General features: G+C 43.2%; 1 protein-coding gene across 1 annotated transcript in view; it reads right to left on the reverse strand.

The window, feature by feature from the left end:
• L3MBTL4 (L3MBTL histone methyl-lysine binding protein 4) overlaps nt 1-15,263 on the reverse strand; it is a 154,909-nt gene that overhangs the window by 105,481 nt on the left and 34,165 nt on the right. Inside the window, 2 exon segments of the mRNA XM_061399436.1 lie at nt 9,452-9,492; nt 9,495-9,560. Of these exon segments, the coding sequence (XP_061255420.1) occupies nt 9,452-9,492; nt 9,495-9,560 (107 nt within the window).

Raw genomic sequence — 15,263 nt, forward strand, 5'->3', positions numbered from 1 at the left:
GAAGGGCCGGCCTCTTCTGTTGTTAGTATCTTAACTTTACCTGACACCACTGCAGTAGGCAGAAGATGGTCTCAGTAACGTCACAGCCTAACTCCTATAACCTATGAAAATGCTCCTGTACATGACAGGAGGGACACTGAAGGTGTGACCAAGTGAAGGACTCCGAGACAGCAGAGATCGTCCTATCCTGGGTTATCCTGTGGGCCCATGATAACCAGACGTCCCAGGCAGAAATGTCAGAGGGAGGGATGGAGGTGATACCTGCTGACTTTATATTGTTTAATATTTAGAAGCTTTATATTTAAACAGATTTTACAATGAAAACTACAATATATATTCATTTTTGCATAGAAATAGGATAGAGTTATCAACAATAGAATTTTAATTTGTATTTATTTATTTTTAATTGGAGGATAATTGCTTTACAATATTGCATTAGTTTCTGCCATACATCCACATGAATCAGCCATATGTATACATACCTCTGAGCTTCCCTAGTGGCTCAAATGGTAAAGAATCTGCCTGCAATGCAGGAGATGCAGGGTTAATCCTTGGGTCAGAAAGATCCCCTGGAGAAGGGAATGGCAACCCACTCCAGTATTCTTGCTTGGAGAATCCCATGGACAGAGAAGCCTGGAGGGCTACAGTCCATGAGGTCACAAAGAGTTGGACATGACTGAGCAACTATACACGACATGACATACATATGTCCCCTCCCTCTTGAGCCTCCCTCTCACCTCCCAAACCATCCTATCCCTCTAGGTCATCACAGGGCACCAGGTTTGAGTTCCCTTCATCATACAGCAAATTCCCACTAGCTATCTAATTTTGCATATGGTGATATACATGTTTCGATGCTACTCTATTTGTCCTGCCTGCTGACTTTAAAGGCGAAGAAAAGCACCAAGAGCCAAGGAATAGAAACTGACAAAGACTGGGAACTGGACTCCTCAGAGCTCCCTGAAGGGAGATGGCCTTGCTGAAACCTCCGCTCTAGCCCAGCAACACAGGGAAATATAATGTGCCAGTTTGTGTCACTTTAAGCCACTGAGTTTGCAGTAATTTGTTACAGCAGCAATGGAAAGATAACACAACTTCATTTGAAAATAAATTAACCCGAGTGAGACTCCACCCACGCCCTGCTTGGAGAAGATCTCCCTTTCCCCGAGTCTATCACAAGGAACGACACAGATTCTGTAACAAGGTGGGAGCTGTATTCGCCACCCTGCCTAATCAGTTTATTCTGGGGTGTCTTCATTTAGTTCTTTATTTTTGAGAGATATTCTTCCAGGGGTAAAAATAGAGTAAAGCAGGATGTGAGAGAAAGAGACAACGCTCAGCATAATTAGCCAAGTGTCAGTATTAGCGAGGGCATTTGGGATGTCAGCGTGGCAGCTGGTCAGAAAAGGCACACTTCTGTTCAGAGCAACAGCAGACACCGTGTCTCCTTCGAAGCTAAGATGCAGCCACAGACTCTCTGGTTTGCTCCGAAGGCAGTGACAGCACCATCTAGACAGCACCATCCGACGAAGCCTGGGGAATGAGTCTTCACTATCACAGCAGGCAAGCAGCCTCACAATTTCTGAGTAAATGCAAAGCTTTGAATGAGGTGATAGAGTATAGGGAATGGAGGGCCTTCCACTAACTTGGTCAAAAGTCCATTAACTCTTGAAAAAAAAAACACAAAAAGCATGATCTGAAAGCATACATGCTCCCCAGGGTTCACTGCAGCACTGCTCACAAGAGCCAAGCCATAGAAGCAACCTAAATGTCCATCGACAGAGGGATGGATAAAGAAGATGTGGCACAAATATACAATGGAATGATAGCCATTAAAAAGAATGAAATAGTACCATTTGCAGCAACATGGATGGACCTAGAGACTGTCACACTGAGTGAAATAAGTCAGACAGAGAAGGAGAAATATCATAGGGCATCCCTTACCTGTGGAATCTAAAAAGAAATGATACAAATAAACTTATATACAACACAGAAAGAGACTCAGAGACTTAGAGAACGAACTTATGGTTGCCAGGGGGAAGGGATAGTTAGGGAGTTTGGGATGGGCATGTACACGCTGCTATATTTAAAACGGATAACCAATAAGGACTGTGGAGCACATGGAACTCTGCTCAATGTCATGTGGCAGCCTGCTTGGGAGGGGGGTTTGGGGAAGAATAGATACATGTATATGTATGGCTGAGTCCCTTCACTGTTCACCTGAAATTACCACAACATTGTTAATTGGCTATACCCCAGTACAAAATGAAAAGTTTTTAAAAAGTCCATTAACCCTTGAAACACAAACAGCATCCAGCCTCTGTGTATACAGGCACGTGTACTCTGCAGCTTCGTCGTCTACAGCAGACACTCAAAGAGATGCATGATCCCGAAACAAGGGTTCAGAACAACCAGTGCTCCTTCATCGTCATATTTTATTTAAGAGGTTCCACACAGACAGTGTTCTGTGGAGAAGCTGTGAAATGTGCTATTTCTATTCTCCCGAGCTCGTGACTCAGCTGGCGCCTCCAGCCAAACAGTCACACGGCAGGATCTTGGCAGATCCTGCAGGTCAGGCTGGGGGATGAGCAGGTGAGGGTACCCGGGAGCGTGGCAGTGGCTCCAGCCTAGTGGGCCAGCTCCCTGCCACCACAGTTCTTTACGCTGCCAGGAAGGTTTCTGTGCTAGATACACTGACTTCCATAAAAAATGTGCAAGGTAAGTCTCCACACAGTTCTTGGAAAATACACCAGCAGCGGCAGAGACATTGACTCTGGGAAAGAATATACACCATGGAGTGTCAGGGGCAGAGAGACTGACTACCTTTACTCTGAAAATTGAATTAATGACTGATAATCCACTGATGGGTTTTCCTGATGGCTCAGTGGTTAAGAATCCACCTGCCAGTGCAGGAGATGCAAGTTTCAATTTCTGGGTTGGGAAGATCCCCTGGAGAAGGAAATAGTAACCCACTCCAGTATTCTTGCCTGGGAAATCCCATGGACAGTGGAGCCTGGTGGGTTACAGTCCAAGGGGTCACAAAGAATCGGACATGACTTAGCAACTAAACAACAACAATCCATTGCTATTAAGAAACACGCATTTAAGTCTAGAAAGTGTTGATCCATGGCACCATCTCTTCTACCTCCTTGACTGACTGTATAAAACTTACCTAAAACTAGATTGAAAATTAAATACCGATTTAGTTTTCTTTACAGATCAAATATCTGAAAAAATAAGGTGGGGGTCTAAAACAGATTATACTAAAGGTAACAACTCAGTGAGTTCATCTCACCGTCCAATCAGCACGGCGGATCTATTGAGACAGGACCTGGCAAATACAGTTGCCAGGCTAAACAGGGTCTGGCACCCATTCTGTGCATGCCAGTGGCTAAAAATGGTTTTTACATTTTTAAACTGCTAAAAAAAAAAAGAAGAAGACTATTTGATGACACGTATAAGAATTGGAATTGTCCACAAATAAAGTTTTCTAGGGACCCAGCCACACTCACAGCTTCCAGGTAGTTGATGGCTGCTTTTGTGCTAAACCACAGAGCCAGCGGCTGCGCCAGAGCTACACAGCCCCCAGGGCTGAGTCACTGTCTGCCCTGCACAGGTGGAGATGCCGCGCTACAGAGGAAGAGCTCGGGTTGTAGATCTGGGCTACCTGGTCCCCATCTGCTCTACCACATAGAGACCCTGTAGCCTCGGGGGAGTCGCCCGAGCCACCTGCGCTGGTTCCTCCCCGAGGCTCCCTTGTGGGGTGGCTGCATGGACGGGGAGAGGAAGAGCCCGCATGGGACGCCACACCCGAGGGAGCAGCAGAGCAGTTACCATCGGTCGCTGTTTGTTGTGACTGTGGTCGCACGGATGTACCCGCTTCAACTCTTTCGGAAATCACGGCTGACACTAATTAATATTGTCACCTACTCGGAAAATTATCTTTTCATTAATGGGTCATAATATTTTTGAAAGTTGTCCCAGTCTCCTTCCCAAATGAAGATGGTGATCAATCACCGCGGTACCATAATGGCCATTAATTAGAAGTTTAGCTCAAAGGACTGTCATTTTAAACGGGGTATCTTGTTTTAGCCTCGTATTTCAAAACCATTTTCAAAAATGCATCCTTGTTGGAGACACTGCCAAGTGACAGGACGAACTCCAGACTCTGCTCCCTCTCTGACAGATAATTACACCAGGACCCGTGGGGGTCAGGCGACTTCCTCGAGCGCTGGCAAGCCTTAATTACAGCGAGCACTCACAGGCTTGTGCTTGGACTTTCGCTTTGCACGAGTCCACCCGCAGGTGTTTTCAAACAAAAAGCTTTAAACTTATTGGTCTGACCTAAAATTCAAACCAGCTTCGAGTCCTACACATAAACCACTTACCCCGACAGTTCCTCTTGGCTATGATGCTCTTGTTTCATTTAGAAATGCCACAAATACATAATCCAGTTAATGCATTAAATATGAAAAGACTTGCTGAAGAGACTCAATTTATTAATGATTCAGTAGAAGTTCCTAAAACATCTATTTGGAATTCATCTATAATTCATTTCACAGCTTAGCAGCGCTTCCCACAGGGCAAATATTTATCAAATATTACTCTTTTTTAAATTCTCTGTTTTAAGTTTATTTGTAGAATACATTTTTTTCCCCCAAATTAAGGCTAAACTTCCTAAAAGCATCCATCCATCTATTGTAATTTAATGTACAATTCCTGATAAGGGGACAGTAATGGGTTTTCAGATATAACAGAGTACAGTGTGCAACCAAACAAAAGAACAGTTATTAACCATAATAGTTGGCTGTAAACTGAACGCGACACACACTGAGTACATCATAAATATTTATTAGAGAGTAACCATGGTAATTAATATACACCGTAATCCACAGCAACCCACTCCAGTATTCTTGTCTGGAGATTCCCATGGACAGAGGAGCCTGGCATGCTATAGTCCATGGGGTTGCAAAGAGTCAGACACAGCTGAAGCGACTTAGCGCTCAGCACACATATAATCAAGAAGTAGTATCTTAAAGTCTTACCATTGTAAGAAAAACTTCACAGCTCACCTACCAATGAACCACACACAACTGAAATTTTCAGTATGAAAATCAGAATACCTGGCCTGACTAGTCCTGGCAGAGTGTAGAATATCTTGACACAGACTGCCATGGTCCTACTCTCCAACACTGACAATGATGCTCCTTAATTTCAATGGCTCATCATAGCTCTTAAGTAAGAGCTAAAATGAGAGCAAAACATCTAAGTGTACACTAGCTGTCTAATTACCTAAGTGTAAAGAATCTGCCTGCAGTGCAGCAGACCTGGGTTCTATCCCTGGATCAGGAAGATCCCTTGGAGAAGGGCATGGCAACCACTCTAGTATTCTTGCCTGGAGAATCCCCATGGACAGAGGAGCCTGATGGACTACAGTCCATGCGGTCGCAAAGAGTCGGACACGACTGACTGTCTAAGCACACAGTCTAAGCAGACTGTCTAAGACACTCTGGTCGACTTCAGTTCTCCATGCCGACTATAAAGAAGAAGTAACACCTACCTAGAAGGGCTGTTGTGTGACTAGACTTACGGTGGAGATGCTTGCAGAACATAAACAAATCTTGAATCATATGGTGCACCTAAAACTCATATTGATACAACGCTACACGTCAACTATATCTCAATAAAAAAATTAACAAGAGTTGTTGTGAAGATAAAGATGAGATACACGACATACCTAACTAGGTACCTGGAACAAACCCCATATTCAGCACCTGGGTCTTCTTACTCTACTAGGACTGTGTCTCTGACACTGGAGACCAACAGCATCACATCCACTACTGTGACCACCGTTACTACAGCCACAGAGCAACCACTGCTGCAGCCCACCCCTCTCGGCCAAGATGCAACCTAGTGGTCACAGGTCATAATCCAGACTCTCGGGATCTAAACCATAAGGCCCAATAGGATAATTACAAAATAAACAGAATAGATAGGAACAAATGTTGGCAAGGATGTAGAGAGGTTCCTTGGACCTTTGTGAGAGGTTCCAATGAGAATGTGACATGGTGCAGCCACTTTGGAGAACAATTTTAAACAGAGAAATACCATGCTGCTGCTGCTGCTAAGTTGCTTGTTATGTCCGACTCTGTGTGACCCCATAGACGGCAGCCCACCAGGCTCCCCCGTCCCTGAGATTCTCTAGGCAAGAACGCTGGAGTGGGTTGTCATTTCCTTCTCCAGTGCGTGAAAGTGAAAAGTGAAAGTGAAGTCACTCAGTCGTGTCCAACTCTTAGCGACCCCATGGACTGGCAGCCCACCAGGCTCCTCCATCCATGGGATTTTCCAGGCAAGAGTGCTGGAGTGGGGTGCCATTGCCTTCTCCAAATACCATAAGATCCAGCAATTCCACTCCTAGATGTGTACCTGAGTGAAGTGAAAGCATGCACGCACACAAAAACACACCCAGATGTTCACAGCAGCATTATTACAATAGCCAAAAGGGAAACAACCCAAACATCTATCAGTGATGAATGAACAAAACGTGATACATCCATACAAGGGAATACTGTTCAGAAACAAAAAAAGATAAAACACTGATTCATGCTACAACTTGGATGAAACCTTTAAAACGTTACAGCAAGTGAAAGAGGCCAGACACACAGGGTCATATATTACATCGTTCCAGCTGCTGTGAGGATACACTAGTGCATAAAAAGCCCTGAGAAAAGTGTCTGGCATCATCATCACCATCAGTATTAAGACTGGGCCCACGGTACATCACACGTTCTCTGCCAGCATCTCCAGGGATTCCGGGAAGACTCGCTGTTTTGTTCCCCAGGGAGCCTGGGCTCATCTCCTCTCCCTCTACAGCTGGTGATTACTTCCATGAGGCCCAGGGCTCCTGGGAGAGCGGCCCAGAGCACCTGCACTGACCAGTAACCACGGTGGTGGCCACTGAGGCCCTAGAAAGAGCCGGGCACAGCGAGGCTCCTTATCCCGATGCTTATAGCAAACCTCCCGGGGGGCACTACGGACCACTGCTCTCCAGAGGGGGGAAATGTAAATAGGTCAGGTAACCACGAAGTTACTAACTTGGTTAAACAGGAGTCAGAGCTGGAAAGAAACCCCACCAGGGTGACCTAGGGAGCTTTCCTGTGCAGAAGGCCACCTTAGATTTCCTGGCAGCTGGGCTCAAGGGGAGAGTGCTCTGTGACTGACACACTGGACTCCCATTCAAATAGGAGGGTTTTAGGGTACACTCCATGCCACTGAGCACCCCTGCACTCACCCATTCATTCACACGTACACTCAGCATCCATCCTGCGAGGGACAAAGACAGTCCTTAAGGATATTGACTTCAAAAGAGAAGATTACGGAACAATAGGATCAACACATTCATAAAGGCACAGATGGATGCATCAGGCCAAGAGAAGATAGGGAAAGCAACTAATTTCCCTACTTGGAAAGAGTCTCACCCTCCACCTTTAATCGCCTTGAACAAGAATTCAGAGGAAAAACCTGATGCTCATTTTCAACGCCCTGTATCTTTGGGAACACTGCTGAATAGGATCTGAAGCCATGCTTCTGAGTCTTCTCTGTAATCTGCTTCTATTCAGACAACTGGGCCAGCCCCCAGGCCATCTCCTCCCCTCCACCTCCGGGGGCAGGAGGAGCATGTACCCAACTGCGGGCCTGCCTGGGGAGGAGACAAGGGACGGGCCGTGACAGCACGTGCTGCAGGAGGTCAGAGGCTCCTTGGGGGACCTCAAATTCTCCACAAGCCCCAAGACATGTATGTCATTTCAAGATGGATATATTCTGGCAGACCTAAGGGTGTGTGGAAGCAATTCACCGCAGATTTTCTAAAGCCCCATGTCACATCTTAATTTAGCCCTAAAATCCTAAAGGGATTTCCATTCTGCCCACAGCCATGGAGGTAACATTAGGGTTCTAATCTCGTCAGAAGTACCAGATACTTTTCAACTTTTTTTCCACTAATAAAGGACAAAGGAACTTCCATGAAAGAGAAAGAAGACATATGAAATATTTCTTTGGAAGGATCAGCGAAATCATAAGAGATTTTAAAAGTTCAATGCTGAGATAGTAAATAAAGAAGTATACTAAATTTACTTTAGGAGCTAAAGGTTTTCATATGGTATTTTCAAATGATATTTCAAAAGGTAATACTAATCCAATGTGATCACACAATAAGCTTGTAAATATGCTCAATTGGATACTATTGTATTATGTATCTTAGGAATCACAAGAAAATAATCTGTCAATTAAAATTCTAAATAACATGTGATGTACTATCAAGATTAAGCTTTTCCTAGAAATGTAGTGATTTTATAATGAAAAGTAAGAATATAAAGAAAAAAATTGATGCTCATTTTCAGTAATGAAACATTACTGAATTTATAATTATGAGATCCAAAGATCATTTCTACAGTAAGTGCTATAATAAGAGTAAACAATAGAAAGCCACAAATAAGAACTTAATATGCTTAAAATGAAATGTAAATATTAATAACAATGTATGTGGGATAGAACATCTATAACATATTCCTGAATAGCATTTAGCACAGTTATTGTTTTCACTTGTCAGAAAAATAAAGGACATTGCCAATATCTGCTCTTGATAACCCATGGCCAAGCCAAATACTCATCTCTATATTTTACTAAAATATATATATACTGATTATTCTCTATGAGATGAATTAGAAGTTATTTTCAAATTAGGCATAGAGCAAATAAGATTTCTTTTCAATTATATCCAACTGTATATCCAACTTAAATACATCTTTATTAATAAAGCCTATAAATATTCATTGACTTCAATTTTTTATTAATATGAAAATAAACTGTGCTTGTATGGAAAATGAATTTTGAACTGTCATATGCTGTAGAAGATTTATTGAATTCCACAGTTGCTTTCAGCTGTCTGTATACAAAAAATGAAAGGCTTTCACTTAAGGATAATTTAATTTTGAAGATGTGTATATTTAAAAAAAACACACACAGATGTCACAACAAGGATGGTATAGAAATCTGTGAATCAATTTTCACTTCAACATCAAACTTTTTGTTTGACTAGTAGAGAACAAGGAGGTAATCATTCTTAAGCTGCTTAATGACAACAGTTCCAAGAAAACTCTGATGATACCAACAAAAAGAAGCTTTTTTTTTAAAGGAACAAAATTTATGACATCTAAGCAGCAAGTGCAAACAAAGATGTGTGAGAGCCTTCAGAAAATCAGTTGTGTCTAATCTATAGAATCCTCTTCCACACATGTCGGCTGAGACACGAGACCAGAGACACAAGACCAGCAATGAACTCAGACCAAGTTCAATCCTCCTTCTGAGACAAGAACTTAGAGCCTCTGAAGCCAGCCTCACAGGAGACACAGGGAAAACGCCAGTATAATATCACACTAATGTAAACGTGTACCTTTTTTCTTTGGTCGTCAAAATCCATAATTGCAGCAAGCAAATTCACCTGGGGTTTCGCTTACCCACATCTTCCGGTTTCACATTCAGTAGAAAACCATGGTGCATCGCTGTGATGTTACAAGAGGGACAAGTCATGAGAAATCCAACAATTCAGACGTGTTGCTAACATTTTCTAAAACACGACTGTTCTACTTTTGCATCAGATATTTAATACAACTGTAGTTCTAAGAACACACAGATATTTTATGCATATTATTAATATTTTACCCAGGTTTCACAAAAGCCTGTAAGAGTTAAAAGAATGTTTTGGCTATTTTCAAGATATTTAAAAGACAAAGACAGATTAAATGATAAATTCATTAATAATCACAGGGTTCAAAAAAAGGATCTTATTATAATTTATCCACTGGCTTAGATGCTTTCATTTTTTTCTAAAATTAACCTTATAACTTAAGGAATTAGAAAAGATAAACATATGATCCTTTATATCTAAATTTAAAACAGGTAAAAGCTGCCATAATTATAACAGTTAAGCTGTTTTAAAATCATACCACAATGTAATTTAAAGCCACAGCCTGTGTTTCTCTTATTTCATCTTTAATATAACCATGTTAGACTGTATTAACTTAAAGTTTCTTTCCAGTCTTAAAATGCTGGGAACCAGGAGTCTACAAAGATGGTCACTCAAGGAATATTAAAGAAAATGGAGTGGGGGAAAATGCCCTGGAGCTTACCAAATCAGGGAAACAGAAAATTCACCAAAAATCAGTCAAAAGACAACTCGGCCAGTGTTTAAGACGTGGCAAAAAGGTTCACTCTGAAAGCTATAAGTGTTCTTTGACTTGCTTGAAAATGAAAGTGTATTGGGTTTCTCAAGTTTAGAAATAGCAGCAGGAAAATAAAACCTCTGATAATTCATGACTTACAAAACAGTTGAATATTTCTCCAATACCTGGTTTGTTATGCTACAGCTTCTATAAAAACATATTTTTCTCTAAGATCCATTATCATGTCTACTGAATGGAGGATACTGACTACAGTTTACTCTCTGATCCTTGAAAATCTTTCTTTTCTCCCTGAGGTCTGTGCTGATAATAAACATAATTGTTTCAGATGCCAAAGACATACAGCTTAAGGTGAACCCGTAACAACCCTGTGACAGAGCCTGGGGGTTGCCCTTTTGACCAGATCTTTTTGTAATTTTACTTTCTTGTAATTTTCTTCTTGGAAAAATAAAATGAAGCTTTGACATAAAGCAAGAAGGAATGTGAGACTACAAGCAACTGGTACTTTTACTTGCTGAATGTTTTGCTGTACATAAAACTCTTTCTAGTACACTAGAACTTCCAGCCCTCTTAATTTGAGTATCCCTCTTCCTCCTAACTGGACCTATTATAATCAACTGCTTTTTAAAAAACGAAATAGCATTTTGTTTTAAATCCCTTTTGATCTTGAGAAGACGTCCAGTAAAAAAAAAAAATAATAATATGGAGAAGCTCACTATAGAAAATTCTGATTAAAGATGAGCCAGGGAGCCCTGAGGACACAGAGTTGAAAGGGAATAGAGCTTGAAAACCACTGGTTTAGAACATAAATATCCCTAACTATGCTATCAGTGCACTTTCTTTATACTTGGTTTAATTCTGGAATAAATGTATAAGTACAAATTTGAACTTTACAAGTTGGTATTCTAACAAATTGCTAAAAGCAATATTCCATCAAAATGTGTGAAAAGGTGTTCCCTCAAAATGGGTGAACAGCTAACACACAGGGACTACATATGATCCACCTATATTATTCTGGCATCACTGACTGTCCAGCAGTCCCTGAGATGAAAAGGTCAAAGTTCCCACTCGGTGGACAGACAGGACCAGAAATGAGGGGCTCAGCATCAGAGGTTGATGGGGCTTTCAAAGCACTTCGAGGAGGAAAGTGGTCACCTACATTTGTGTACAGAAACAATAGTAAATAAGTCACCTCCACTTTAGTATTTTTAACTAAAAGCAAGAGTTAAAAAACATAAAGAAGGCTGAGAGCCACAGAACTGATGCTTTTGAATTGTGGTACTGGAGAGGACTCCTGAGAGTCGCTTGGACAGCAAGATCAAACCATTCAGTCCTAAAGGAACTCGACTCTGAATATTCATTGGAAAGACTGACGCTGAAGCTGAAGCTCCAGTACTTTGGCCACCAGATGTGAAGAGCCAGCTCATTGGAAAAGACCCTGATGGTGGGAAACACTGAGGGCAGGAGGAGAAGCAGGGGACCGAGGATGAGATGGTTGGATGGCATCACTGACTCAATGAACATGAGTTTGAGCAAACTCCAGGAGATAGTAAAGGACAAGGAAGCGTGGCATGCTGTAGTCCATGGCGTCACAAAGAGTTGGACAGGACTTACCAACTGAATAACAACAACAATTTAATAGCCCCTATTAAGAATGGACGGAGAAGGCGATGGCACCCCACTCTAGTACTCTTGCCTGGAAAATCCCATGGACGGAGGAGCCTGGTGGGCTGCAGTCCGTGGGGTCGAGAAGAGTCAGACACGACTGAGCGACTTCACTTTCACTTTTCACTTTCCTGCATTGGAGAAGGAAATGGCAACCCACTCCAGTGTTCTTGCCTGGAGAATCCCAGGGATGGGGGAGCCTGGTGGGCTGCCGTCTATGGGGTCGCACAGAGTCGGACACGACTGAAGCGACTTAGCAGCAGCAGCAGCAAGAATGGAAGTCTATGATAACCTCTGAGTAGGCTGTTTTGCTTGCCTTCATGCTCACGAGCAGTCATTCACTGGTCCACGCGTTGATTCCACAAGGTCAAGCAGGTGGACCAGGGTGCAAAGGTGGTGTGAATAAGTGGCCCGGCCAGCTCACTCCAGGAGGCTCCTCAGAAGTTTGAAAAGACTCACAATCACTGTCTGACCTCAAACTGTGAATTGATTTTTCCAATTCTTCCAATTATTCTGCATCGATTAGGGTTTTATTCTCATAACTAAAGGTTTAGAATTACAATTTCCAAAGTTTACTATTTCTCATTATAATTTTAAAATATACATTGGTTTAACATTTCTGCAGCTGCATTTACCTTTATAGCTCGTATTTTAAAAAACTGTCCAAACTCATTCCTTGCTACTTGGGCCTCCACATTTCTGCACAAGATCTGAATCTGCCCCTTGAGCACTGAGGCTCCTCAGCCAGCTCCAGGTTCCCCACCTGGGAGGACCCCCAGGGGACCTGACCAGCGCATTCAGGGTAATGGCAACAAATGAGACCTGCAAGTGGTGGGGTGAGGAACGCTTGGTGAGCAGGCATCCAGTGCTGCTCTGGCCCCGAAGACAGACCCAGCAGCTGAGGCCAGAGGAACAGCCCCACTCGCTTTACATGATCAATCAGTTCAGTTCAGTCACTCAGTCGTGTCCGACTCTTTGTGACCCCATGGACCGCAGCACGCCAGGCTTCCCTGTCCATCATCAACTCCTGGAGTTTACTTAAACTCATGTCCATCGAGTTAGTGATGCCATCCAACCATCTCATCCTCTGTTGTCCCCTTCTCCTCCCACCTTCAATCTTTCCTAGCATCAGGGTCTTTTCCAATGAGTCAGTTCTTCACATCAGGTGGCCAAAGTATTGGAGCTTCAGCTTCAGTCCTTCCAATGAATACTCAGGACTGATTTCCTTTAGGATGGACTGGTTGGATCTCCTTGCAGTCCAAGGGACTCTCAAGAGTCTTCTCCAACACCACAGTTCAAAAGCATCAATTCTTCAGCATTCAGCCTTCTTTATAGTCCAAATCTCACGTCCATACATGACCACTGGAAAAACCATAGCTTTGACTAGACAGACCTTTGTTGGCAAAGTAATGTCTCTGCTTTTTAAAATTCTGTCTATGTTGGTCATAGCTTTTCTTTCAAGGAGCAAGCGTTTTTTTAATTTCATGGTTGCAGTCACCATCTGCAGTGATTTTGCTGCTGCTAAGTCACTTCAGTCGTGTCTGACTCTGTGAGACCCCATAGACGGCAGCCCACCAGGCTCCCCTTCCCTGGGATTCTCCAGGCAAGAACACTGGAGTGGGTTGCCATTTCCTTCTCCAATGCAGGAAAGTGAAAAGTGAAAGTGAAGTCGCTCAGTCGTGTCCAACTCTTTGCGACCCCATGGACTGCAGCCTACCAGGCTCCTCCATCCATGGGATTTTCCAGGCAAGAGTACTGGAGTGGGGTGATTTGGGAGCCCCCCAAAATAAAGTTTCTCACTGTTTTCATTATTTCCCCATCTATTTGCCATGAAGTGATAGGACCGGATACATGATCAATATGTGAAAATAAAAGACTGTGATTGTGTTAAGTGATTCTTAAGTATTAACTGCCTCTGTGTGACTCTCCAGAAATGAGCTGTGCATGTGCAAAAAAGAAAACACATGCATGAATTCTATTTTCCCTGTTCAATGAACCCAAAGAACAGAGCGTCTTCCAGCCATGAAAGCCTTGCAAATGACACCCATTCCCCCCTTTCCTCTTCCTGCCTGGACCTGAGTCCTGCCAGGCTCATGGGCGGAGGCAGAGGAACAGAGGAAGGGGCAGGGGACAGATCCGGTCACATGGCTAAATTCATACTTGAAACAAGAAAAAAAAAATACAGGGAACAACAACAGCCTTCACCCTCTTCACTTACGGCCAACAGAAGCATGTCTACCTGGCTTCTGCTTATGTATGGTGTGCTCCACCCACATGAGTTCACTGGAAGCTGAGCCAGTAATGATTCTGGTGCATCACTGTGTCCTAATGGTGCCTCAGAATCCCACTGGTGCTTCCAGGCAGCACTCCAGCCTGGACGGAGCCCAGACGAGGCGTCTGATGTGTGGTGTTCGCAGGAGGCAGGCGTGACACACCCCAGCTTGCCACGTAAGAAGACCAGCTGAACGGTGAGATGGGTTCCAGGCTTTGCTCACAACAACATCCTCTATCACTTTCCCCAGGAACAACAGTCTAATGAGAAGAAAACTGGGATCATGAATAAATAACACAAGTCCTTACATTCCTAACCTTCTGGTCTGGGTAATCTGTTCCATGGAGGCAAGACAACAGTAATTATACCAGAAGCCATTTTCAGAACCAAAAATCATAGGTGTCCCAGGACAAGCAATTCTCAAGTAATAGACAATAGTCTGTTTAATAACAAGCAATAAACAGGGATCTTCTGAGTCGTACTGAGAAGGTTCAATAAGAACAGACAGAATATTGACCATAAATACATGCTGGAAGGACTTAAGAGTCCTCTTCCTCTATTAATAACTCCTCATTTTGTCGATGAGGAAAGAGAGACCTGGTACTCTGGCTGACATGTCAAAGGCAGGACGACTAATAAGCAAAGCTGGAGCCCAGGTATCCTGACCTGCAATTTACAGAGATCAAGATCTCCAGGGAGCTGCTCTGAGGCCCAGTGATGCTCCAAGACTGCTGGGCACTGAGACAGGAGCAAGCACCTGTGCCAGCAAGCAATGGGGGCTAGACCACCAGCACCAGGGAAGCCAGACTGGGTTCTGCCATCATTTTAAGAGGCTGGGTTCTCTAGGAAAGCCCCTCAGACACTACTTCTTGCTCTGATTCAGGTCATGCTCATGAGGCAGAGTAGGGACTTCATATGTCTAGGCCTCCCAATGGTAGAGACCGAGAAAAGCCACCACTGACTGGGAACGAGAAGATGAAAACAGATGTACACAATATTAACCCATTTTTATAGCGCAGGCAGTGATTTTATAAAGGGCATGGGCTCATGAACATATGCATGTTCGAGTGTGCATGTCGGTGTATATG

This window comes from Bos javanicus, chromosome 24 (assembly GCF_032452875.1).
Source record: "Bos javanicus breed banteng chromosome 24, ARS-OSU_banteng_1.0, whole genome shotgun sequence".
In the NCBI taxonomy this organism is placed as follows: Eukaryota; Metazoa; Chordata; class Mammalia; order Artiodactyla; family Bovidae; genus Bos; species Bos javanicus.